We start from the raw sequence: 26,782 nt of genomic DNA on the forward strand, positions 1-26,782 counted from the left end.
AAGTTCTTGCTTTCAAAGAGCTCAAAGTCCAGCAGGAAAAGGTACCACATGAGCCCATGTGGTGGTTTAGTGACAGAGGTGAAGTCAGACATGTTTACAAGGTACAGTGGAGGCACCAACTGGGGGAGACACAAACTTTCACCAGTTTAGGCACTGAAGGAAATGTTGACATGACTAAAGGAAATGCACCATCTCTGGCCTCAAAGAGCCCACAGCCTAGCAAAACAACGAGAGAAAGTTTATTGCGAGAGAATGGCCAAGAGTCACCAGGGGCATCCGGCGACAGAGAGAGACTCACTGGGTAGCAATAGGTGGCCTGACAGAAAAGGCACTATTTGAACAATCGTGAAGAATAAATGAGTTTTTCACAGACATAGAGAACAGACTTGTGGTTGCCAAGGGGCCGGGGGGTGGGAGACGGAAGAATGGGGAGTTGGGGATTAGTAGATGCAAACTATTACATACAGAATGGATAAACAGCAAGGTCCTACTGTAGCGCACAGGGAGCTATATTCAACACCCTGGGATGAACCATATGGAAAAGAATATGAAAAAGAATGTATATATACGTATAATTGAATCACTTTGCTGTACAGCAGATATTAACGCAACATTGTAAGTCAACTATACTTCAATAAAAATAAATTTAAAAAGAAAAAAGAATGAATACGTTTGGGTGCCACAGTGACCGGGAGGATGGAGAAAAGGATGCTTCAGGCAGAAAAAGAGTCTGTGCCAAGGCATTATGTATTCCGGGAGAGCTCTAGAGTTTAAAATGTCTAGAACTTCGAGTACTTGTTAGAGACAGTGGCTGGAGATAGCAGAGTTCGTGGGGTGAAGAGCTCTGAAGGCGACCGAGGAACCTGAACTTGATGTGTAGACAGCGGAGGGACCCTGGAGAGCGTTAAGCAGAGAGGGACGTATTCAGGTCTGCATTTTAGAACCAGCTCTCTGGCGCCGATGGGGAATTAGAAACTATGACACAGTAAGGCGTGAAAGTGAAGTACCTCATTAGCTTAGGTGCTCCCAGGAAAACCCACGCCGGGTTATATTCTGGGAAGGGAAAGGGGAAGAAAACTGATCCAATGTATGCAGCACCTATTCTGTGCCAGCCACCAAGCTGGGTGTGGTACACCTGTCTGCACACTTAGTGGGCACAGTGATACCGGGAGAGACTCAGTGAGGGTAAGTCGATTCACAGGGTGCCACAATGAGAAAGTGATTGAACTGGGATTTGAACCCAAATCTTTTCAACGTCCAAGTCAGTAACCCCGCCATGATTTGTTACCCTTCTTGGCTTCCTGCATCAAGGGTCAAGATGATAAAGGTCAAGTGGAACACACAGTAGGAAGGTCGTGGTGGAGACGGCGTTCCTTATGTTGCTCTAGGGAGCACGCATCAAGTGCAATGTCATAAATGCCTTAGGGATTTGTGATGAATTCCTTTGGGGATTGCTAAGGAAACATTTCCTCCTTTAGACAGCAAGATCATGTGCTTTCCCGGAGGATGGGAATCACGTAATCCGTTCCTTTCTCCTCTTGGTTTAACAGGGAAGCTCCCAACTCAATCCTGAAACTCAGTGCACTATGTCAACCAAAGTAATGACACTATTTGCTTTCCCAATCATTTATAGGCTTTTAAAATTTTTCCTATTTTATTGTATCCATATACTTTGTTTTAAGATACCGCAATTCATTTTGGTATACAAATGGAGAATATATGAGAACAACACAAAGCGTTCTTATTACTTACCTGGGTTTTCTTTCAGCCTTCACTCTGAATAAATCTCAGAATCATTGCTATGGAGGGAAGACCCATGGTTCCATTCGCAGTAGGCTCCCAGATACCAACATTGTTCTTCATTATGACACTCTGCGTGTTTTTTGGTGTGTACTCCATGGGCTTGTTTTTTGGGTTTGTTTGTTTGTTTGTTTGGCCATGCCACGCAGCTCGCAGGATCTTAGTTCCCCGACCTGGGATCATCGAACCTGGTCCCTCGGCAGTGAAAGTGCGGGGTCCTAACCACTGGACCACCAGGGAATTTGCATTTAGTACCCACTAGGTATCAGACAGTATTGTTACATACCATATCACATTTAATCACTCTAACATGCAAGGTAGTTGCTGTTGCCCCCACTATACAGATGGGAAAACTGAGGTCCAGAGCACTTAAATGATTTTCCCAGAGTCACACAGATAGTAAGGGGTGGAAATGAGATTTGAATTGAAGTCTCTCTAATATCAAAGCCTGTTTACTTTTCCCTTGGCTGAAGGAGGTCCAGTTTCCTTAATCCCTTTGTTACCAGGCAAGGTGGTATGTCTCACGTGACCTCCCCATCTTCCTACCCTGTCAGCTACCCCAACTAATAAAAAGAAAAAAAAGTTCTGGTCCAAACTATATTGACAGGACTAAACATCAAGACTGGCTATTTTCCTGACCTAAAGTATGTGCTTTCAGAGCATAAAAATAGAATCTTCTTTTTTCCATTTATCTTTGTCCTTAAGAACCACAGAGTGGAGAATGTGTCCGACCCCCTGACTTGTCTATCTTTGTAAAAAAAAATAATTTTTTTAAATCTTTTCCACTGAGCTCTTCTGCTTTTTATGAGGCCTGGTAATGAAAACTCAATGTGCAAATTCTAACATCAAATCCACGTTACATAATAAACCCCCTCCTTCCCAGCCCTCTCCAGAAGGGCAGATTTCAGTGAGAACATTTTGGAACTGAAGTACTAGAAATTCTTCTGTATACAGTGGTGGGCATCTTACCATGTCCCTATCCACCCGAGGGCAGAACTAGGGGTTCCCATGCTGGCATCCATGTTTCAGAAAGTCCAAGTTCCTGGAAATATGCCTGCTCAACCAAGAAGGAATTGTGCCCTTGGGAAAGCTCAACAGACTTGGATAATACCATGCAGAGAGGCCCCCCTACGTGGTCTGGCATAGAAGGAAAGGGAAAGGAAGAAGAAGGAAATTAACGCTATTGTGTCCAAAATGGTGCTGAAGGCTTACTGCACGGGCTCCCTTAATCTTCACAGCATCCTTTCCACAAGGTTTCAGGGAGGATACTGAGGGTCTGAGTAGCAACAGAGCCCAAGGTCATGATGGCTAGTAAAGAACGGAGCTGCTGAGCCAAGCGTGTCTCTCTAGCTTCACACCCCATTGCTTTTCCTGCACATGACAACCGCACATAGCCACGGATGAAGCAAACCCCAAATAGTCCACAAAGAATAACACACCCTCCATGAGAGAACTCCCTGTGGGAAGGGCTCACGCATCACAGCTGTCCCCACCTTCTGTTTGTCCAGGAGTCCCTCCGTGGAGGCTCCCGGGCCCCAGCAATCTCTGCCACCATGCCACGTGATTTCTCAGGATGGCCCTCTCTTAGCTATTCTGACCCACATAGAGACAAGTCTCTCTCTCTCTAGTTTCATCCAGGAAGCAATTGGAATACTTCAAAGAGCATGTGTAATGGGCAAGTACGAGAGAGAAAATATGAGAGCAGAGATCCCATCAGCTTCACAGAGAAGGAATTTCTTAACAAATATCACATAGGAAGCACCCTCCTCCCCACCCCAATCCAGGTATCCATGTATCAGAATAACTAGCAGAGTTATTTTTTTTTTGCAAATCTTTTTTTGTTTTGTTTTGTTTTTTAACATCTTTATTGGCGTATAATTGCTTTACAATGGTGTGTTAGTTTCTGCTGTATAACAAAGTGAATCAGCTATACATATACAGATATCCCCATATCTCTTCCCTCTTGCGTCTCCCTCCCACCCTCCCTATCCCACCCTCTAGGTGGTCACAAAGCACTGAGCTGATCTCCCTGTGCCATGCAGCTGCTTCCCACTAGCTATCTATTTTACATTTGGTAGTGTATATATGTCCATGCCACTCTCTCACTTCGTCCCAGCTTACCCTTCCCCCTCCCCATGTCCTCAAGTCCATTCTCTACGTCTGCGTCTTTATTCCTGTGCCGCCCCTAGGCTCTTTAGAACCTTTTTTTTTTTTTTTAGATTCCATATATATGTGTTAGCATGCGGTATTTGTTTTCTCTTTCTGACTTACTTCACTCTGTATGACACACTCTAGGTCCATCCGCCTCGCTACAAATAACTCAATTTCGTTCCCTTGTATGGCTGGGTAATATTCCGTTGTATATATGTGCCACACTTTCTTTATCCATTCATCTGTTGATGGACACTTAGGTTGCTTCCATGTCCTGGCTACTGTAAATAGAGCTGCAATGAACATTGTGGTACATGACTCTTCTTTTTTATGTTTTAACATCTATATTGGAGTATAATTGCTTTACAATGGTGTGCTAGTTTCTGCTGTATAACAAAGTGAATCAGCTATACATTTACATATATCCCCATATCCCCTCCCTCTTGCGTCTCCCTCCCACCCTCCCTATCCCACCCCTCTAGGGGGACACACAGCACTGAGCTAATCTCCCTGTGCTATGCGGCACTAGCAGAGTTTTTAGCTCCGGATTTTGTGAAGGAAACATGGGGATTTGTTGGAAATGATGAAGTCTACACTGCTGTGATGAAAGAGATATTGGACATAATTAGACACAATAAACGGTCCAGTGGATCATGATCCCAGGTGATAGAACGAATGATAACTCTGAAGAATAAGAATAACTTTAAACCACTGTGGTTAAGGAAACCTGTTCAGTCCTGCTGGGCTTCTTCCACGAGCATGCAAGGCTGCGCTTAGGATACACTGCCTCGGTGGAGGTAGGTCCTTTTCTAATAATGGATCCTGAGATTTTTGCCTCCTATATTCTTCACTGATTCGTTCTCAGTGCTCCTATGGATATAGTTACTTCCCTCCTTGCTGCTCACTGTTCTAGGTGGTTTTGGCTACACTTGGCTTTGCTACACTTGGTTTTGCTACACTTGGCTTTGCTGATCTAAGTTTTTTTTGCACCTGGGTCCTTTCCATCAGTAGGTTCCATGATATTTTTTCTATATTGTTCCATGATATTTTTTCCCAGTACCACACATTGGGAAAGGCGCGACTTATTACATCTGGCAGAAAAGTCACTCCCTCCGTTGGAGCCCATGATGAAATGGAATTCCCCCATTAGGTGGAAACCTGGACGCCATGACACTTCCTGTGTAACACCATTAAAAGTCCCACCAACAACACGGTTTACAACATTGTCATTTAAATATGTCTGCCATTCAAAGTTATCACACATTAGGCACTGGTTTCACAGATTACATGTACTACACTCATTTGATTCAATTTTCACAAAAATCAACAATGTCAGTGCTATTAGCTCCACATTAAAGATAAGGAAACGGAGGGTAGGAGAGATTGTGTGTCTCACCCAGTGGCACATGTGTAGTGTGTTGCAGAGTTGATATTCAAAGCGAGGTTCTTAGGCATCATCCTCTAGTACCTGCTGTTCTTGACAGCAGTCCAGAAGACCACTGCGGGGTCTGAACTTTATCCTGAAGGCCAAGGGGACCTCCAGAGGGTCTAGAGAAGACTAGTGAACGGTTCTGATTTGGCAGCAGCGTGGGGAATGGATGGGAGCCAGCGGGAGCAGAGACCAAAAAGGAGACTGAATGACGGGCGTCTTCGAAACATTAGTGAGGGAATTCCCTGGTGGTCCAGTGGTTAGGACTCCACGCTGTAACTGCAGAGGGCCCAGGTTCAATGCCTGGTCAGGGAAGTAAGATCCCACGAGCCATGCGGAATGGCCAAAAAAACCCAGAAGAAAACAAACAAACAAAAAGTGGGAATGAGAATGGCGATAGAGGGAGACAGGCGGGTAGAGCTGAGAGGTATTAGAGCTTGGATCAACAAGACTTGGGGACAGGCAGAGGAAGAAGTCTGACACCTGGGTTCCTGACACGGGCAGCTGGGTGGATGGCGGTGCCATTTGCTGAGGTAAGACACTTAGGAAGGTGTTTGGGAGCAAAAGATGAGGAGGTCATTGTTGGTCACGCTGAACTTCAGGTGGCTGACGAGCTTCCAGCGGAGTGGACAAAAGGACTCACATGGAATCAGAAGCAGGATTTGGCAGAAATTGTAGTTTAGAAGTCATCACATCGTTCATGAGTTGAAACCATGAAAGCAGGTGATTCTCCAAAGAAAGCCTATAGAATAAGAAGTGGGATGAAGGGGGAAACCTAGAGATGTGGCTCATGGCAGGGAGTGTCTCCTCTTTGTGTGCAAATGAAAACCTCCAGCTTTCCTCCTGGTCTCTGGGTTACCTACCACCCTGCTTCTACGTACTTGCATCTCGGGGTTCTAACAGAGTTGAGCTCCCCAAATTCTCTCTCCATCTCCCAGACTCCTACATTCTCTGCTTCTAGCAGGTCAAACAGATACACGATGAGTCAGCAGTTTCCTGCCTATACGCTAAATGTAAGCTCAGAGAGACTGGGCTGCCCTGCATGCCCCCATCGTGACTGTTACCACCTCCTCCCTGCAACACAATCCCCGTCCAAACAATTGCTAGGAGCAGCCAGCATGGGGGAGTATAGTATCTAGTAGAAAGAGCACAGCCTTTGGAGTCAGACCTGGACTCAAATCCCAGGTTTAATGTGGAAACCTGAGCAAGTTATTTCAACTCTCCAAGTGTCAGTTCTTGTATCTGTGAAATAGGCTCCTCCTCCTTAGAGACCTAGAACATGGTTAAAAGGATCAAAGACGTGCAGAGCAGCCAGGGCGGCACACTGTACCCAGCAGGTGCCCAACTAAGGAGCTATTGCCTCCCTCCTCTTGCTCTCCCCAGTCTACGATGGAGCCGTGCCGAGAGTGTGGCTCAGCAACAGAGCATCAGAGCACTCTTCCCCAAGCCTTTGGAACCCAGAAGAGGCTGTGGTAGGTCTGTGTTTACCTGTCTGCCTCTCTAACCAGAGGCTGGAAAGTCAGGCCGGCTTTGTGATTTTCCAGAAAGCTCTAGCCCTTGAACCAGATTAGCAATGCTAAGACAAAAATGCAGCCTTTCTTTCTGATATACAAAAGGATAAGAAAAGTTTTCCTCCCAGCCTCCAAGCCATCTTGTGTACAGCAGACGTCACTGAAATCAGCAGGTGTGTGTTCCAAGAGAAGACTCTGTCTCTTGGACTCTATGTGAGCAATTTTCCCCTCCCAGAAAAACACAAAAAGAGAGAACAAGCAGAAGATACAAAGGAAGGATCAAACCCACACACAGCCAGTGCCCGACTTCTTCAGAGGCATTTTTAACACCGGTTCTGAGACTGAGGATGAAAGTCCAGGCTGTTCCCTTAGATCAGCACCGCAGTCACTAAGTTCTGTCCTTGTGGACGGACATTTGCTACCTGAATTGAGGAGGTAATGGTGTTTGGGATCACTCCAAAGATGAGACTGGGTCTGCTCTGGTCTAAGGTTAATAGATCAGCTCAGGTACATACAAGTCTTAGAGAAACACAACTCTAGAGGTTATCTAGTCCAATTATGTCATCTTAAAGGTGAAAGACCTAGACCCAGAGACCAGTCCCTGTGACTTTTCCTAAAGTCACAAGTCAGTGGCACATATGGGACATGAACCCAGAGTTCATGGCTCCCAAGTACCACCATCATTCCAAGTACCACCTGCCTCCCTGAGCATAAATTTCACCTCTTACCACATGCAAATGGACATCAAAGGGATTAAGAGACGTCACAGGCATCAAAACACCCAGGCTTCAACAGACAGGCATCATACAGTGGTATTATAATAATACAGAGTATTAATATTAAAGTAATATAATCTACTCTCATAGGATAGTTTCAAAATGTTGTTAATATGTAGGTGGTACTCCTTTCCCAGAAATAAACCAGCTCAACCAAGTTTTTTGGTGCTATAGAGGTTAAATCTATCAGTGGAATAAAAATGTTCCTTTTATTTCTCCACCCTCTTCCCTGCCTTCCTTTTGTCCTTCATCGTTCAGTCATTCGTTTATGCAGTCAAAAACAACACCAAATTATGGAATACCTGCAGTAAGCCAGCTACTGGGCCAGGCTCCATAACTGGGCTTTGGTTTATGATCCTGAGGCTGATGAGACCAGCTCCAGGCAGTACCAGGAAAGGTGTTTAAATAAGGCAACCCAACAGGGACTTGGAAATCAGAAAAGAAAGAAATTCCAATGTCAAGTCCAAATGACAGTTAAGATGATAGAAGGTGCAGAGGAGAAAGCAGGGATCAGAGAACAGGCAGTCCTATAAGCATGACAAAACAAGCGCAGTGTCTGGAACCTGGGCCTGGGATGTCGGGAAAGGACTGTCTCCTCTTGGAGAAGGGGGAGGAGATAGATGTGGTAGCTTAAAGGAGCCGTGCATGGCTGTTAAGAGTTGGGTGAACACCGTCTGATTGGGAAAAACCACATAAATTTAGAGCTTTCTTAAATAATAAGCTGAAAGCCACGGAGTCATTCCTTCCCTAATTAGTTTTGGGTCTGTATTCCAGGCCAGAAACCCCTGTTATGAAAGCTAACGTTTGTTCACATAAATAAAATTCTCTGTGTTTTGGGGCCTTTATGGCGTTTTCAGGGATGTTTGCAATCAGCCTTGTCATCTGTCTGACCTGCACTTCATCACCTGTGGCACCAGATTAACTGTTACCACTTCTTCGCTGAGGAGTCTCACAATGATTCCTCCTTCCCTGAGTCTCTCGCATGGGACCCTGAATTATTCTTTTCCAGGGAAATATTTCTTTCCATTCCACCGTCACCACTGTGCCCCGACCCTCATCAGTTCAAGTAGAGAAGAATGTAATTGTGTCCCTGCCTCCTTTTCTTCCCACCCCCAATCCATCTCACTACCTGTCAAGAAACTAATTTTCTAGAAGCTTTGTATTATTTGTATTCTTCCATCCAAATTTCCTGCAAATGTAACAAGAAATAAAATAAAATCCTCTTTATAAGCTAAATAATAAAGTACACACAGAGGGCTTCCCTGGTGGCGCAGCAGTTAAGAATCCACCTGCCAATGCAGGGGACACAGGTTCAAGCCCTGGTCCGGGAAGATCCCATATGCCGTGGAGCAACTAAGCCTGTGCGCCACACCTACTGAGCCTGCGCTCTAGAGCCCGTGAGCCACAACTTCTGAGCCCACGTGCCGCAACTACTGAAGCCCACGCGCCCTAGAGCCTGTGCCCCACAGTAAGGGAAGCCACATCAATGAGAAGCCCGCGCACCACAGTGAAGAGTAGCCTCTGCTTGCCACAACTAGAGAAAGCCCATGCGCAGCAATGAAGACCCAAGGCAACCAAAAATAAATTAATTAATTAATTAAAAATAAATAAATAAAGTACACACACACACACACACACACACACACACACACACACACACACACACCAATCTGGTCTTTGTACGTTATCTGCGTTCATTCACTATCGTACAGAGAATTTTCATTTCTCAGCCTCTGTTCAGATCTGAGCCCAAATATATGTGAATGGAGCCCTTATATAGACTCCATATTTTTCAAGTAGTGTTATTTCCTTGGCCTGGAACTCCCCCTCCTCTCTCTGTTATAGACACTGTAGCAAAGTAAAAGGAAGAAACACTGAAGGGGGATCCCAGAGCTGGCTGGGTGACCTGGGACAAGTCGCTGACTCTCTCTGGGCCTCAATTTCCTTGTCTATAAATTAGACCAAGGAGATGGGACCAGCTGATTGCTAAAGAGCTTCCCACTCTCACCTGAAGTGAAGCCCACCCAGAGTCTCCCTTACCTGCCCTTCCCAAGGTGACTTCCTTCCTTGATAAGGACGGTCACACCCTGCTCTGGAGAACAAGGGTATCTGGACTCAGTGGACAAAATATCTAGAACTGCATTGCTGTTAGAAGCATAAGAGCTGAAACTGACAGATCCAAAAATGACTTTTCTGTTCAGACATCTATTTCAGAAGATAATGATACAAATAGGATACCTGCCTTGGTTATCTCTGTCCAACAAATAAAAATGCCCGCATTTTGTGTGGGCATCAGACCACGCTAGAACCGACACGCCACACCACGGGACGTGGGTCTGCAAGCATGTTTGGGTGCTGACAGCTCAGCCCAAGCGTCAGCCTTGACACTAAAAGCATCGATGCAAGGGTAATTCCTAAACTTATAAGATATTTGCAAGATGTGTATACTTTCGGAGTGTTTCACATACATCATCCCATTTGACCTTCCCAGGAACCAAATGGGGAAAGTAAGCAGTCAACAAAGATTAATCAGGTCTATTATGTGCCAGGCCCTGTTGAGTGTGTATGGGATACACCAGTAGACAAACGCAAAATCCCTTCCTTCATGGAGCTGACACCCTAGCAGAGTAGACTCTATTGCACTAAGACAAATAGGAGGAGTTAACAACCCTTGCACAATTATGGGATAAGTGCACTGACAAATTCTGATAGTTAATGATAGCGACTACCCTTTATTATTCAACAGATACTTACCGAATGCTTGCTGTATGCCAAGCTTGGTACTAAATGCTTTATAAATGTTATTTTATTTAATCTTTATGCTAACCTTGCAAGGCAGATATTATTATCTCCATGTTTCAAGTGAGGAAATTAAGACCCAGAGAGTTTAAGTAACTTTCCCAACTTCCCCTACCTGGCTTGCATTGGAGCAATGTGGAGAGAGTGGTTAATCCTGTTTGCAGGAGTGCGGGGTGGGGTTGGGCGTGGGGGAGCTTCAGAGAGGGGAAAGGTGAGCAGGGCCTCAAAAGTGACAGGCTGGGCTTCCCTGGTGGCGCAGTGGTTGAGAGTCGCCTGCCAATGCAGGGAACACGGGTTCGTGCCCCAGTCCAGGAAGATCCCACGTGCTGCGGTGCAGCTGGGCCCGTGAGCCATGGCCACTGAGCCTGCGCGTCCGGAGCCTGTGCTCCGCAACGGGAGAGGCCACAACAGTGAGAGACCCGCATACCACACACACAAAAAAAAACCAAAAGTGACAGTTTCACCAAGAAGAAAAGGGAAGATGTCAATTTCAAAGTCATAAAGTTGCAAAAACGTGGTATGGATTTAAGATGGAAAAGCAAGAACCTTAGATGGCCGGGATAAAGGGTTTGTGGGGTAGGAAGTAGCAGGAGAGGATGGTGGAGTACGTGGGGCCAGGGTGAGAAGGGCTTTAGAAGCTAGGCTCTTCCAGAACTTTCTGGAATGTTTTCAAGAACACAATCGGTAATATCTATACAGCATACTGGGGCAAATGGATAAGGCTGCAGTCCTGAGCAGCCCCTGGGGCTCCTGCTGCCCCAAGCCTGCTCTGTTACCCCCAAAGCTGTGAGAATCAATACCCACACTCCCTGAGACCCATCGTATGACGCAACACACAAGCTGTGAAGCTCTGACAGAAGCGCTAGGGAGCCATTGGAGGATTTCAAGCAGACGAATGATGTAATCAGAATGGTAGGGTCATGAATGGATTGGAGAGGGAGGAAATCAAAGACAAGGGGCCCAGTTAAGGGCTGTAGTAACAGGGTAGGCTGTAAGCTGTAGACCAGAAGGGCCTGAACCAAGTTAGCCATGAGAATGGAACACTGCCCAGGGGCTTGAGAATAATTTAGAGGCAGGATTGACAGCCTTCAGTGATGAATGGAATGTAGCAGGGGAGGGGGGCCGGGAAGGGCTTAGTTGAGGATAATTCCAAGATTTCGACGTGAAAAAGGGGCTTAGAATTCATGAATGAAATCTCTCTCTTCCCATGGCTAAACTTACAGTTCCAAATTTAAAAGGATATTGTGAATACTTCCCAAAGCAACACGTACATTTCACATTCCTCTGTATCAATCAGTGTGCATATGCAAAAGGGAAACACACACACATGTACACATACAGACACACACACACACACACAAAAGCCACCAAGGGAAGTTTGCCTTCAGAAAGCTAATAAATGAGCTCCATTAGTTGAGATATTCTGATTTCTGACACCCGTCTATAAGTCAGAATTCTGTCACCGATTGCATAAGATTTCCGAGTCCTACAGAACAAAGCCCTAAAATGTTTCTGATGGAGACACGTGCGGTAGAACTGTTTTCTCAAACAGAATCCCATTTCCCCTTTATTGTTTCTTTCTGCGAGGGAAGAAAAAATGAGGTAAAAAGTGGTCTGTTATTATTTTTAGTTTAAGAAACAGAAAAGAAACATTTAAATACCACGAAACTCCCTTTTATAGAACAACTAAACACCCACAACATAACCCACTGGCAGCAACGTAACTAACTGGAAATGTTAAGCCATGTACCGAATCACGGTTTGGCTATCAAACAAAATGACAACAGGGAAAGTTTGTTCAAGGTGATGGCTGAAACAATGGACCAATGAAAGAAATGGACCTTTGTCATTTAGACTCTCTCTTCCAAAGAACTAAGTGCTTTTTCTGAACAGCCAGCGTTTCCAAGAGTTAAGGATTTATTTATTCCTTTGAATACCACAACTTTTTTTTTTTAATGGAACCATTTGGCCGAAACTCCTTCTGAAAAATACCCCATCCTTTCATATATTCTTATGCAAATTATACAGAACAAAATGTAATCTTGGCAACTCAAGGCCATCATTGTAAATTCCAGCTCTTCTTTGGGGCTAAAAGACTCAGGACGATTTGAAACGTGTGGAGTTTGCCCAACATTAAGTGGTGTCTTTTTTTAGTCCTTGTATCTGTTTTTATAGTTCTTTTGTCTTCTCCTTTGTGGTCAGGCTTTGGCTGTATGTTCTGCCCATCAGTGTCGCTGAATCTTAAGCCTGCTTGTTTCTTTTCATAATGTATGTCATTTCTATTCTACCGAGAGCCTGAAAAACAAAACAAAGCATGTTATCAGGATTGTACATAAAGTAAAAGTAAGCAGGCTCCCTGAAAATCAGAGGCTCACTCATGTTTAAACTATGTGATGTTAACTTTGGTGCCTGGAAGCCTGTATCATATAACAGGGGCTGGAGGGAGGATTTAATATCAGCAGAACCTGAGTTTGACCTTAAATAATCCACTTGATTTCTCTCAGCCTCAGATTCCTCCTTGGCACAAAGAGAAAGAATACTATCTACTTCACTAGGGTTACTTGGGGATTAAATGAGATAATGCATGCAAAGTCCCTAGCATTATGCCTGCCACATTAATATCTTCAATTAAGGCCATTATTATTATTATTAGTTTAGGGACATGCGTTGTGACTTCTCAGACTTATCTTTTTGAACTGCCACTAAACCAGAAAGAAGGATACCATGGGTGCCAACACCAAGGAGAATTCCAACCATAGTTAAAGATGGAAATGTGATGTAGCTGGAGAAAGTGCTTGGACCCTTCATGCTGTCGAGGTCCAGCCAGGGTCAAGTGCACCAAACCAAGTCAGCCAGCCATGAGTTGGATCACAAGTCAGAGTCAGGTGTCTGGGCAGAGTCTGGGAACAGATGACAGAGACCTAGCCAGCAGAAAGGATGCAAGGAAAGCAACACCTCAGAGCAATCCTCATCCAAATGCCCCTCCCTTATTGGGGACAGTTTGTCTCTGGGTCGGTTTTTATTATGGGTCACTATTTGGTCACAACGCATCTATCATGTGAGTCACTGCTTGGGTTTTGTTCCAGGATTGAACAAAAAGGGATTGAGACTAAGGTGGGGACCCTGGTAATGCAGGGGGAGGGGGGCCCAGGAGCAGGCGGAATACGCAAGAGTGGGCAGAGTTCAGGGTGATGGTTCCAGCCACATAAGGGCAGCATCTGTGGCTCGCTTCCGTTGGCGGGTTGGCAGTGCCAAGGTGGGAAGGATGGTGAGGTTGGCCAAGAGGTCCAGGTCCAGTGGTCCATAATCCAGTGATACCACTTCATAGAGACAGAAATTCTTCACCTTACGATGTGCCTTCTTTCCAAGCTTGGCTCTGGTAAGGTTGCTCGGGCTTTGTCTGAAATCGAACAAACTTCACCAATAAAAACCTGTTTGTTAGTAAACCCTGTCTGTCCTAATTCTCCTCTGATCATTGTTCAGGTACAAAGAGATGTTTTCCTGGAGTGCCAATCAGGCCGGGTGTGCCCTTTGTGCTCAGATCTTTTTACTTGGTGCTGTTTCATCTCTAACCCAACACGTTAGCATCCTTGTCCTGTTCTTTTCTTTAAAAATGTCATCGTTTCCAATGACATGGTGTCACCATCATTAGCTTAGCCATTCACCTAGTGCTGGGCATGTGAACTGTTTTTAATTTGTTTGTTTTTCTCTAGCATGAGAAACATCACCGCGAATACCTCTGAACTTTGTTTAGGGGTTATTTCCTTGGGGAAGCTTCTAGGGTGTGGGATTACCAGGTCAAAGGGTATGAAATGTCTCATGCTCTTATTACACATCAGGCTTATGAGCTTGCCTTATAACTCCAGGCACTTTCAGAAAGCTGTTTTGAATCTAATGTGTGTTAGCGCTGTAGGCTGCTGAGAATTATTGAATGAGTAAACTTAAGCGCTGTTGGGCTAGAGAAGTATTGATTAAAAGCAGAAAGCAAAGCTGAGGTCTGGAAGGAAGGAAAGGAAGGAAGGAGGGAGGAAGGGAAGGAGGAAAGGAGACAGGAGGGTAGGCTGAAAGTCTCTGGTTTGTAAACATGAGCTCCAATTTTGCAGCCCTGTGATGGCTGTCAGTGAGTTTGATCATTTGGACGTTCTCTTAGCCCAGCCTGGCACTTGTAGCCATGGATACTTCCCTAAACCTCTTTCTTACCACTGGACTTGTATAGTTTTAGCTCTGCCCATGATGGCATCACACTGAAGCTGGGAAGAACAGAGCTCCAGACGCACAGCAGATACTGAGAACCTAGCTTCTGTTTTCACTCCCTTCATCTCCCCAAGGGCTTTTGCAAAATTCTGAATTATGCTGCCACCCACCTTATCTTTTCCCTTTCTAAACTCCCAATTTCCTACCTTTCTAGTAATTACCAACACGTTGCAGTCAGACCTGGGTTGGAATCCAGGCTCTGCTACTGTGTGATGTACTCTGTGTGACCCTAGGCAAGTAACCTCACCTCTCTGAGCCTCATTTTCTTCATCTGGAAAATGAGGCTTAACTCAGTGCCTGACATCCAGCTCAGTGAATGGTTGCCCTGGGGGATTATGGTTTGAACTGTGCTTAAACCAGCAACAGAGAGAATAAGATTGGAAAGATAAAGTTTCTATGTCCCCATCTGTAAAATGGGATAATGTTACCGACCTGGGAGAGTTGTTATGAAGAACATTACACGGGGGAATTCCCTGGAAGTCCAGCGGTTAAGACTTGGTGGTTTCACTGCTGTGGGCCCAGTTTCTATCCCTGATCGGGGAACTAAGATCCCGCAAGCTGTGCAACGCCGCCAGAAAGGAAAAGAATGAACATTATATGGTGCACGTAATAGTATGTGGTAGGTACCTGGCTGGTACTCTGTTATCTTCCTCTCCTCTCCCTTCCCATCATCCCCTCCCCTCCCCTTTCCTTCCCTTATCCTGCCTTCCCTGTCCTGCCCTTCTCTCCCTGTCTTCTCTTTGGATAATCACACTGGTCCACACACTGCAAAAGAATGTATAAAATCCCTCCCACTCTGCCCCTCCTGTGGATGGACAGGCAAGATAAACTAGGAGGAGAGAAACCCGAGATAGTGGTTTGGCTCCGGTCATTTATAAGGGAAAGAAAGTAAACAAACTGCTAGTGGCTGAGAGAGAGAAAAGCTGCGGCTGGAGGGAAAGCAGCCTGGATGGAGGCTTTTGACAAATCAACTTGGCCTGAAATCTCTGAGTCACTGCAGAGGGTCTGTCTGCAAGACAGATTCAGGGCTGGTTAGTTAGTGCTCCCCAGAGGGGAGGTGAGAGCCGGGGTAAGACTAAGTCATGGCTAAAAACAGTTAAGGGGACAGTCAAGGAATTGGGAATAAAATGCCTAATTGTACCTGGGGTTTTATACGTCATTAAATCCGATTTTAACTGCCTGCCTTTTCGTAATATGAGTGGGTGATAACTACTGGAGAAGGTTATTGTGCTTAACTGTTTTAATGAGAGTTTTGTTATGTGTATGGGAGAGGAACTTGGGTAGAAGAGTGTGCAAAGCTCCATTGCTCTGCTAACTTTATGGTCAAAGTTACAACCAAGACCCAGTTATTCAAGCCTAAACCCAGAATAGGGAAGGCCACGCTGGGGGAAGAGGCAGATTCATTATCGATGTGGCCTGGACTTAGAAAGTAAATGTCACAGGTCAGCAAGACACCACTGGGGACACGAAAAGCCACATCAGGAGGAGGACATGTATGTGGACACATGGATGTGGTGGATCAGGGCTCCTCAGCGTGGGCTTATGCTGGGGTTGCAACGGGTCGCAGATCCTGTCTCCAAGGTTGATCCCTGTAGGCAGAGTCATACAATTCTCCATGAACTGGGGTGAGAAAATGAAAATGAATGGAGAAATTCCGTGGGAAACGTGTATGGCAATCGCTCTCAGACTAAGGAAGGGGAGCCCCCTCCTCTGGACCCTCTCAACACACTCTAGCATAGCATTTATCATACTTTATTAGAGGTATCTATTTTCTTACCCATGTCCCCCACTGGACTGCAAGCTAAGACAGGGACCACATCTGAGTAGACCCTGCATTTCCTGTGCCTAAGACAGTGCCTGACACACGCTAGGTGCTCAGTCAATATCCACTACTGTCCTCATTTCAGCTAATTCAACCAACCTGATTAAGACCCTGTACTCTAGAGCCCAAACACCTGGGTTTGAATCCAGCCACCGACTGGACAAGTTACTTATCCAATCTCTGCGTCAGTTTCCTCCTGTGTAGAAGATCTATGATGGTGACACGTACCTCATAAGGTTGCTGTGAGGATTAAATAAGCCAATGCATGTCCATCGAGCACAGTGCCTGACACATAATTAGTGCTCAATCAATGTTAGCTATCAGATATCAGCATTAGCATAGGCATCACCGTCACAATCATCACTACCACCATCACCATCATCACCATCATCACCATCACCACCATCACCGTTACCACCATCATCATCACCACCATCATCACCATCATCACCATCATCACCATCACCATCACCATACCACCATCATCATCACCACCATCCTCACCATCCTCACCATCACCACCATCATCATCACCATCATCACCATCACCATCACCATTACCACCATCATCATCACCACCATCCTCACCATCACCACCATCACCATTATCATCATCACCATCACCATCACCATTACCATCATCATCATCACCATCATCAGATCAACTTCCCAGTGACTGGGGCAAATCACTAAACTGTGTATATCAATTTCCTCTTCTAAGCTTAACCACATGCTCTTTAAGATCACTTTTGGCACTGACACCCTCTGGTTCTCTCCATGGTGTGTCTTACTCACTCTCTTTATTAGTCACAGAAACTTCTGAATCCCAAACTGGTTTCTCTCCCAACCAATGCACATTTGGACCACTTTCCCAAACCAACAAGAGCTGTGTGCTGAGGGCACTCAATTGTGTGTGTGTGTGTGTGTGTGTTATAATTAGTTTAAAGAAAATTTGACCAGAAAATGAAATCCTATGCAAATGCATCATGTAATACTGTTCAGAGGCAAATGGAAACATCTTTGCACTATCTGATGTGTGAGATTATCCACGCAAGAGCCTTCATCCATCAGAACATCTAGGAAAGGGTTAACGGAAAATCTGATAATAAAACGGCGAGCTCTGTGTACCACCTTGTCGTAGGATCCTCTGTCCTTTTTGGATGGGAGAGCAGGACAATGTGAAATGAGAAGTTGAGTAAAATAACAGAAGTTGGAATGAGGTGCCAGAGGAAGGCAACCATAAAATAACTGCAAATACAGAGAAAAAAGGTGTGAATAACATAGAATACAATTACTCTAGTAAACGGTATTCACAGGAGGCAACCATTGGCGTGAGAAAAGGGAAGCATATGGAGACTATACACACATACGTATATTCGTAAGTATCACTAATAGATTATACAGCAAATTGATAGCATTAGTTGCCTCCAACGAGGACAGATGGGTGACCGGGGGAGGCGAGGGGTAGAGAGATTTTTTTACTAGACTGTTTACTCTTTTGTCCTTTTTGACCATGTGAATACGTTGCTGATTTCAAAATGGGTGGTCGAAAAGTTATTCCATAGGGTGAGCAGAGAATGACCCTGAAGCTGGAATCTGGATTTCGGTTCTGTGTTTCTCGGTATCCATCTGTGTGATTTATAGCAAGCCACTCCCCTCTCTGGACCTCGGCTTTCTCCCCTGAGAGTGAAAGGGTTCGATCACATTACATCCTCCCATCTTTCAGGATTTGCCATTTGCCGTGGAGCACAGTGCTTCAGCAGAGCACGAACCTACCAGCCCTCTGCTCTGGACCTGGTCCTTTCAGTCCCGATCTTTCTTCTGGTAGTTGTGGGCCCCTGTTTCCCTTCTTACCTCTGGGATTTAGTGCCGATGAAGGATGAGCAGCTGAGAGCTTGAACTCCAGTAAAATGAGGATGACCAAAAATGCAAAAAAAAAAAATCTGCAGAACCTAAGAAGGAGCCCAGAAGAAGAAAGAACCAAGAGGGGCCAAGTATAATATAAGAAAGCCATGGAAGAAGCGGGAGAAGCAGTGGAATGCTGAAGCACGTGAAAAGGTAAGACGGAACGGCAACTCCAGCGCCAGCCCCACGGCGGGAGGCTGGGATGGATGCGAAAGGAGGTATGCAGTGACCAGAGCCCTGGTGAAGTCCTCCTCGCCCTTTCCACCAGTGCAGGAGCTCCCATCATGACTACTGGACATTGGCTGAGGTCCTGTGACAATGCAGCCACCTCTATGCACCCAGAGGCCACCAGTAGCACAGGCTAAGAAGGTAGCAGAGGGGACTGCTAGGCTTCAGGCAGAGGTTGGGGAGAGGAGAAAGGGAGGAAAAGAAGAGAAGGAGAAAAGAGAAGAGGGGGAGAGAGGGAAGCAGAGTGACAGAGAGCCCAGGGCAGTACAGAGGCAGAAGAAGAAAGACAGAGAAAGAACGAGAAAAAGCGAGCTCTTTACGTTCCCAGACAGACCCACAAAAGCACACCTGCCCCTAAGAGCAAGGAACTCTGGGACTAGAAGTAGTGTTGACTCATCACCATGAGCTAAAAGGGAGTGGGCCCGGCGTTCTAAGCAAAGACACCAAGAGCCCATTGTGACTGCCCCCTCTGCCCCCTCCACACCGCCACATACACTACATCCCAGGGGTGGAGGAGGGTGGCAGACAAGATCCCATGACCGTCAAAAGTAAGATCAGGGCCTGGATGGACCAGGTCCAGAGTAAAGGGCTTGGTGGGTTCATACCAATGGGTATGGGACCATTTTAAAGATATCGACATCCGCGATCCCATCCCAAGTACAGGAGAAACAAGTGAAGGAACTGATGGTGTTTAATCTGGAGAAGAAAGACTTTCTTGAAGATTTTGCTAGAAGGCAGACTACTAGAGCCCCTTTCACCACTGACATACTTTGATTCTATAAAGTATTTAAAGGGTTCCCACGTGAAAGAAAGATCAAACTTATTTTGTGTGGCTCCCCGGGGATAAATTAGGGCACATTTGCAAAGAGACTGATTCCCGTTTGATGAAAGGAAGCTTTCAACACTGCCAGATGTTTGGGGATAGAATCAGTTACCGGTGGACTGTCGCTGTTCGGGTGTGTAGCAGCGATTCCAAAGAGCAGGGTTAAGTAGTACCTCTGATACTTTCTAAATACCAAGCCCCTGAGCAGTAGGGATTGGGGGTAAGCAGGAATATCAGGGGACCCAGTGAAGCCCGATCAAGCCAACAAGTATTAGCTCCTACGACTGGATTATAAAAACAGAAAATCACACTGACCCAATTGGACCTTCCTGCCCAACGAACTCATTTAATGGGAGAAAGAGCTTATATTTGGTGGTGGTGGTCACCCACCAGAATGTGGGCTGGCTGGTGCCCAAACATCACACAGGAGGCCAGGATTCCAGGTGTGGAGCGACAGATGTTTTAGAGATAAACAGGAAAAGGGAAATTTTCTTAAAAGCTTATTATTGGAAAATCACAATGCTAAATTCACACTTCTTGGTGGATAGGTCACGTGGGGCAACTCATGCACTGCCTCGTGAATTTGTTTTTCTGGCCAAGTGAGCCTGCGAGGATGGGAAAGCTAATTCACGTGAGCTGTTGTGTCAGTGCAGCTCTGAGGGCAGAGATGGTATGGGGTAGGGTTTGAGAGCACAGGGGATGGAGCCAGACTACCTGCATTGAAAGGCTGCTCTCCTGCTTAAGCTGTGTGGCTTAGGGTGAGTAACTCAACCTCTCTGTGGTAAGGCTTCCTCCTCTTCGAAATAGAGAAAATAACAGTATTTGCCTAGTAGGATTATTTTGAGGATTAAACACTTAGAATGCTTATGACACTTGTTTTTAATGTAAGTCACTTAGAACAAGTCCTAGTGATTAGGAAGTCCTACATTTATTATATTATTATTGTTATTATTTATCATAATACTTTTCAAAGAAGCATGATGGAGAAGGAAAATCTTGGACTTTGGAATGAGTTATTGCTGAGTTCAATTCCTGCTCTCCATGCCCTTGGTTCAATAATTGTAAAAAGATTGTAAAAATACCCCCCTGCAAGGTTGGAATAAGAAATTAAATATGTTTATGTGTCTGGTACAGTTGCCTGGCATACAGAAATAGTCAAGAGATCTTAGTTCCTTTCTCCTCTTCCCCATTTTGCTGTGTTTCATCTAGGTGCCAGGGCACTGTGCTGAGAGATAGAGACAACAGTGTGAATGAGATGTGGTCCCTGTCCTCAAAGGGCTCACGTCCAGAAGAAGAGCCTAGATACACACAGTGACAAGGTGCTATACAAAGGCTATGATGGAGGTATCAATCCAGTTACCTAGGAGGCAATGCTTCAGTTGGGGTTTGAGGAAAGAGCAGAACTTCACAGAGCTGGTCAAAGTACTGGTCGAGAAAGGGGTGGGGGGGATTTCAGGCAGTGTAGGAAACGCACTGCACACATGTGCCAAAAAGAAAGCCATCGATCACTTGGGATCACTAGGCATCCCTGTGTCTGTCTCTGGATTTCTGTGCCAAGACCCCTGAAGCCCATGCAGGATACCCTTCCTCTCTCTGAAAAAGTGACCCATTTGGAGAATTAACAGTAAAAACCATGGCAGAGATGACACTCGGGAAACCAAAAGCAGCATGTGTACATTTCAAGGGGGAAAATGCCAGGAAAAGAAAAAGCCCACAACAGCTGAACAAATCAGAAACACAAAAGGTCTTAAAGGTTTCTACAAGACAGAGTTTCGTGCCACCCCAGGGCTATGATGCTGGAAGACGTCGCATGCTTACCCTGGCTGCTTCATCAGTAATTTCACTGAGCTCACAAGGTCACCCCACCTTGGTCTGGATATGTGGCACCCCTCCCCTCCCCCCCCCACCAGCCCAGGACTGCTGGGACCAGGCTGAAGCACCAGTGAGTGAGCCTTTGTTAGAGACCCCATAAAACTGGCAGATTCAGAACCTTCCCCCCAAAGCTAGCAACAGATATCTTCAAGGAACTGAATCCAAAGCAGAATTTTAGCAAAGCCCAACTTCTATAGCTTCTTCCCCAGGTGAATGAGAAGAGCCTCCAGGAGTGGGGGGCGGGGCTCAGATATCCCAGTCTCCAGAGACCAGATGCAGGGGCTGCCATGCTGACATATGCCCTCCAGGTCAGTGAGGAGGGAGAGCCCACCCAGCACCGCTCAGACACCTGATGCTCATTCAACGGACTTACCTGGACCACCTCTAATAAATCATCACAAAATGGGTGAAACACCTCTTCAGGCCCAAATTCAAATCTTCCAAACCCCAAATCTCCCAGCTTCACCGGGGTGCCCTCCCACCCTCAGGATCCCTTCACATTGTCTCTCCCCTCACCGCCACCATCACAATCTACTCTCTGGAAAATGTCTACGAAACTCCTCTATCCCAGGGAGTAATAATGCTGGAAGTGTTACCCATCCAGTGAGGCCTCAGTGAGTCAATTATCTGGGAAATACGGGAAGAGACCTACCCTACACCACGCGGGGCAGGCAAGGAGTAAGACTCCAGCCCTGGCCTCAAGGCGCCTGGCCCAGAGAGTGCAAACTGCAAGGCCCCGTGGTGCAGTCGAAAGAACCAGGGCTTCGGGGACCTGGGTGTAGAATTCTGATCCACCACTTAGGGGCAGTTTGATCTTGGGCAAGTACTTGGCCTCCCGAGTCTAGTGTGAAATGGAGTTAGCAGTACACTGCATGCTTCACCCATCCTCCCAAACACGCCAAGGCAGAATATTTTAGAAAGCTAAATGAAAGTGTCCAAAAGTGCCCAGGGCTTAGTGGAAGACCCTGAGCCTGTCCAGGAGGGAAGGGTGACATCAACCAGCTGTAGGAACCCCGCCATGAGAATGGCAGAGATGGAGTCTCCTGTCCATGGAAGTCATCCTCCTTCCTGCCGCCCACCCAGAAAGGCTGCACTTGGCGGACTGCGCCAGGGATGAGCAGCGGACCCAACCAGGGAAGTGTTTGGAGGACACCGGAAGTTCATAACAGGCAGGGGCAGGGCTGCCCCACTGAGCCCAACCTGCCAGAGACCCAGCACCTCAACACACATACTCATTTACACAGCACACACACGCAAAACACACCAACCACACGCCACATCCAGAAACCCCGATATCCACCCACACGTCGACAGCCCGTTCACGCCTCCCACCGCCTACATGCACACTTACACACACGTAGAGCATACAAGCCAACACTCTGTCCTACACACACCACACACATTCAGAGAGCCACAGCTCTGCGCATAGGCTCACATTCACCAGATACACAGAAATGCCCGTTCACACGTACACACGCACATCCCACCCACACTCAGTGCATGACGGCCCACTCACACACTTGCAAAAATGCCCACACTAGACAGCGGCTTAGGTTGTCGACAGTCCAGCCCGCACAGCCCGAAGTGTCCTCACACTCATGCACACGCGGCCCACATAAACGCAGCGTTTCTACTCCACATCTCTCCCGCCAGCGCGGCACTTCTGTGCAGCTCATCCCCCCCCCCGCCCCCCCCGCCCCCCCCGCCGGCTCCGGCAAAACGCTTCCCGCTCGGTGTGCAGCGGCCACAGTGGCCAGGAAGTAAAATGCAGTCAGGAGGGGCCGCGCGCGTCAGCACCGCGTCTCCGGGAGCGCACGGCGCCCGCCGCCGCCGCCGCCCCGCCCGCCCGGAGCCGGGGGGCCGGCGAGCTGAGGAGCAGGTGCTGGAAGCCTAGCCGCGCCGGCGTCGCGCGGCCACTGCCCAAGTTCGCCCGGGGCCCGAGGAGGGCCGGGCAGCCGCGAGAGGAGCGCCGCCGCCGCGAGGCTGGGAGTCTCGAGACGAGCCGGGCGCGCGGAGCAGCGAGCCCGGGTCACCCCCGAGAGGTGTAGCCGGGGCTCCTCGGTCCCCAGCTCCTGGAGCACCGGGGCAGGAAAAAGAAGAGGCAAGGGACGGCGAGACCGGGCTTTTCTGGAGACTCGAGGCACTTCGGAGAGCCGCGGGAGAAGCGACACTTTCCTCTGGCCAGCACCCTTGAAGGAGCCCAGCGGCCAGCAGCCTCTGGCAGGACCCTGAGACGCCCCCAGCCCCAGGCGAGGCGCGGGCTCTGGACTTGGGGGAGGCTTAGCAGGTCTCAGCCGAGCGCAGCCCGAGGAGCAGTGACAAGGGTCCCGGAGGAAAGGGAAAGAGGGCAGCAGCCAGCTGGGCGACCGCTCACCCCTGTACACACCCACCCCACCCGCCAAGCCAGGAGCCGCCGCGCGCCTCTGGGGGCGCTCGTCCCCCGGCGCCTTCTCCCCCGTGTCCCAGCACCGCGGGCCACCGGCCGGGCTGGTGGGGTCCTTGGGGGTGTCCGAATCAGGCACTGGTGGCCGAGTGGCTGCTCTCCGGGGACCAGCATAAAAGCTGGGGTTAGGCGGAGCCGGGGGGACTCAGCTCAGGGTCCCCCGAGATCCAAGACGAGGGGAGGCGGGCGCAGCGCCCAGGGACTGGAGAGGCGGCGCCCAGCGGGGCCCCTCCAGAGGTAGTGGCCGGCGTCGGGCGTCCGCCAGGAGGACTCGGGGCCAGGAGAGCCTGGGAGGCGCTCGGGGAGGCCCGTGCCAGGGGCGGCGGGCCGAGGCGGCCTCGGTCCCGGGTGGGCGCCCGCGGAGGCGGCGGTGGCGGCGCCGGGCGGGCATGCCGCGCCACCGGAGCTCCTTTCGGGCGCACGCTTCCCTGGCGCGGGCTGCGCGCAGCGGCTGCCGCTGCTGCTTCCACTGCTGCTGCGGACTCCCATGGCGGCTCCGCCCGGCCGGGGCCGCCGCCGCTGCCGCCAGCCGCGGGCTGAATGAATGAGCCGGAGTGGCGGAGCCGGGCGGCCCGGGGCCGCGCTCACCGGCCCGGGACGCTTCCGTATGGCCCGCGAGGAGCCGGCGCCGGCGGCGGTGGCGGCAGCCGGGCGGCCCCGGGGCGGCGAGCGCGAGCGCGAGCAGGCGCTGCAGGGGCCGGGGGTCGCCCGCAGGGGGCGGCCGTCGCTGAGCCGCGCTAAACTGCACGGGCTGCGGCACATGTGCGCGGGGCGTGCGGCGGCGGGGGGCTCCTTCCAGCGGCGGGCGCTGTGGGTGCTGGCCTTCTGCACGTCCCTCGGCTTGCTGCTGTCCTGGTCCTCGAACCGCCTGCTCTACTGGCTCAGCTTCCCGTCGCACACGCGGGTGCACCGCGAGTGGAGCCGCCAGCTGCCCTTCCCCGCGGTCACCGTGTGCAACAACAACCCGCTGCGCTTCCCGCGCCTTTCCAAGGGGGACCTCTACTACGCCGGCCACTGGCTCGGGCTGCTGCTGCCCAACCGCACGGCGCGCCCGCTGGTCAGCGAGCTGCTGAGGGGGGACGAGCCGCGCCGCCAGTGGTTCCGCAAACTGGCCGACTTCCGCCTCTTTTTGCCGCCGCGCCACTTCGAGGGCATCAGCGCCGCCTTCATGGACCGCCTGGGCCACCAGCTCGAAGACATGCTGCTCTCCTGCAAGTACCGCGGCGAGCTCTGCGGCCCGCACAACTTCTCCTCCGTGAGTTGCCCTCCGCGCGGACCCGCTCCCCTAATCTCCCGAGTCATAAGGCCGCCGGCCGGCACTCCCCGCCGCCCGGGGCTGGACCCCAGGCCCCTGGCGGTGACACCAGCCCACGAGGCCGAGGCTGAACCCACTCTTAGGTACCCCGCGTCTTCTCCAGGTTGTGGGGACTTGGACACCACTGCAGGAGGAGTCGCTGGGCTCCCCTGTCCCGGCCTCTCTCCTTGCACTGTCAGCTCCCAAGCCCCTCCGCTTTGCTTGTTATGGTCCCCTCCGGGAATACCAGGCCCCCTTCTCCCCCATCTCACCCCCCCAGGTCCACAGGGCTCCAGGTAGCTACCCTGTGTCTGGGATGAAGGGATGGGAAGAGAGAGAAGCATGTCTTAAGTGTGGGCTTGTTGTCTTTGGGAAAACCAATAGGAAGCTCTTCAAAAAATGGGCCACTGCGAGAATCGGGTAGAGGCCCTAAGCAAGCTTGGGACCCTAAGCAGCTTATGGCTTGAGAGTTCCAAGACACTTCCAGTCTAGGGGGACTTTGGAGGAAACTCCCAGAATACCAACCATCGCTGAAGCAGTAGCTGGTTTGGTGGGAGAGGCAGCAGCCCCTTGTGCTACTTTTTGAAAGCGCTTGTGTCTTAAGCTACCCGGGAATGGAGCTGTGGCGGGCACCGCTGGGGCCCTTGACCCCTCAAGGTGTGACTATGGGTCTTCCGGTCTCGGGGAACCAACGCCCTGCAGTGGGGAAAGCAGCACGGCAGAGATATGATGTGAACCTCCGGGGCCAAGAGAAGTTGTGCTCGGGGTTTGTGAACCATTTTCTGTGTCGGTTCCCCCATGCTGGGGTCTGGATAACGCAGCTGTCGGACAGAAGGTTTCCGCTTTGTGTGGTCTGCCTAGGAGGAGTTCTGGTGCCAGGCCGCAGCGTGGCTCGAGCCTGTCCAGCCATTCGTGTGTAAATGCCCCTTGGGGGGAGGGTTGGGCTTTTCCACTAGCGCAGGGAATGTTGGTGTGTGTGTTTATTTGTAATGCTCTGATGGTGATTCTACCAGCGTTAGGCAGCACTCCTGACAATCTCATCTACGACGATGCTTTTTCTGGGATGGTAGATAGATGCTCTGGTTCCAACAGGTGTTGGCACAGATGCCCGTCAGGCCAGGCCTCTGATTGGCTGATTGGGCTAGTCCTCATCTAGGATGGTGACCCTGGCTTCAGTCTTGCCCTCCTTGCTTTGCTTTAAGCCTGTATGTACAGTAGCTGTGAATTATCCACTCCCCAAATATCCCTTGTTTCCTGAGCTTTTCAGCCGGCTTTTAAAGAATACCTACCTTGTGGTTTCCCCACCTTAGCAAGCAGGAGGTGCTGTTAACATATGCTTCTAAGTGACTTTGCCCAGTCTTCAAACACAATTCTGAGTTCCATCCACAAAGGTGAAGGAATGAAGTTTGCAATCCTTTATTGTTTATTGTTCTTTGGCTGACCACTAACTAGCAGCCCCTAGAGTTGGACTGAAGTTCAGTGTTACATTCAAGTACCAGCAGCTCCAACTCCAAAAGTTGAACAACACTTGGAAAATTCTGCACATCTGACGATGGCTTTACAAAGTGCGGATCGTGGGCCAACAGCCAGGATTCACTTTTGACACTCGCCACAGCCCTGCTTTGGCAGAATTTTATTCCCATTTTAAAGATGAGGGATATGAGTCTCTAAAATG

The 26,782-nt window shown here is 48.9% G+C and overlaps 1 protein-coding gene across 2 annotated transcripts in view; it reads left to right on the forward strand.

The window, feature by feature from the left end:
• Positions 1-26,782, forward strand: part of ASIC2 (acid sensing ion channel subunit 2) — a 1,019,354-nt gene that overhangs the window by 754,821 nt on the left and 237,751 nt on the right. The window contains exon 1 of one of the 2 annotated variants that reach the window (XM_004267188.3): positions 23,215-25,068. The exons of the other annotated variant lie outside the window; for it this stretch is intronic. Within the exon in view, the coding sequence (XP_004267236.1) occupies positions 24,358-25,068 (711 nt within the window). The 5' untranslated portion in view covers positions 23,215-24,357. Of the gene's footprint in view, positions 1-23,214; positions 25,069-26,782 lie in introns of those variants that run through there. 2 annotated transcript variants of the gene reach the window in all.

The sequence above is a fragment of the Orcinus orca genome, chromosome 19 (assembly GCF_937001465.1).
Source record: "Orcinus orca chromosome 19, mOrcOrc1.1, whole genome shotgun sequence".
Taxonomy (NCBI): Eukaryota; Metazoa; Chordata; class Mammalia; order Artiodactyla; family Delphinidae; genus Orcinus; species Orcinus orca.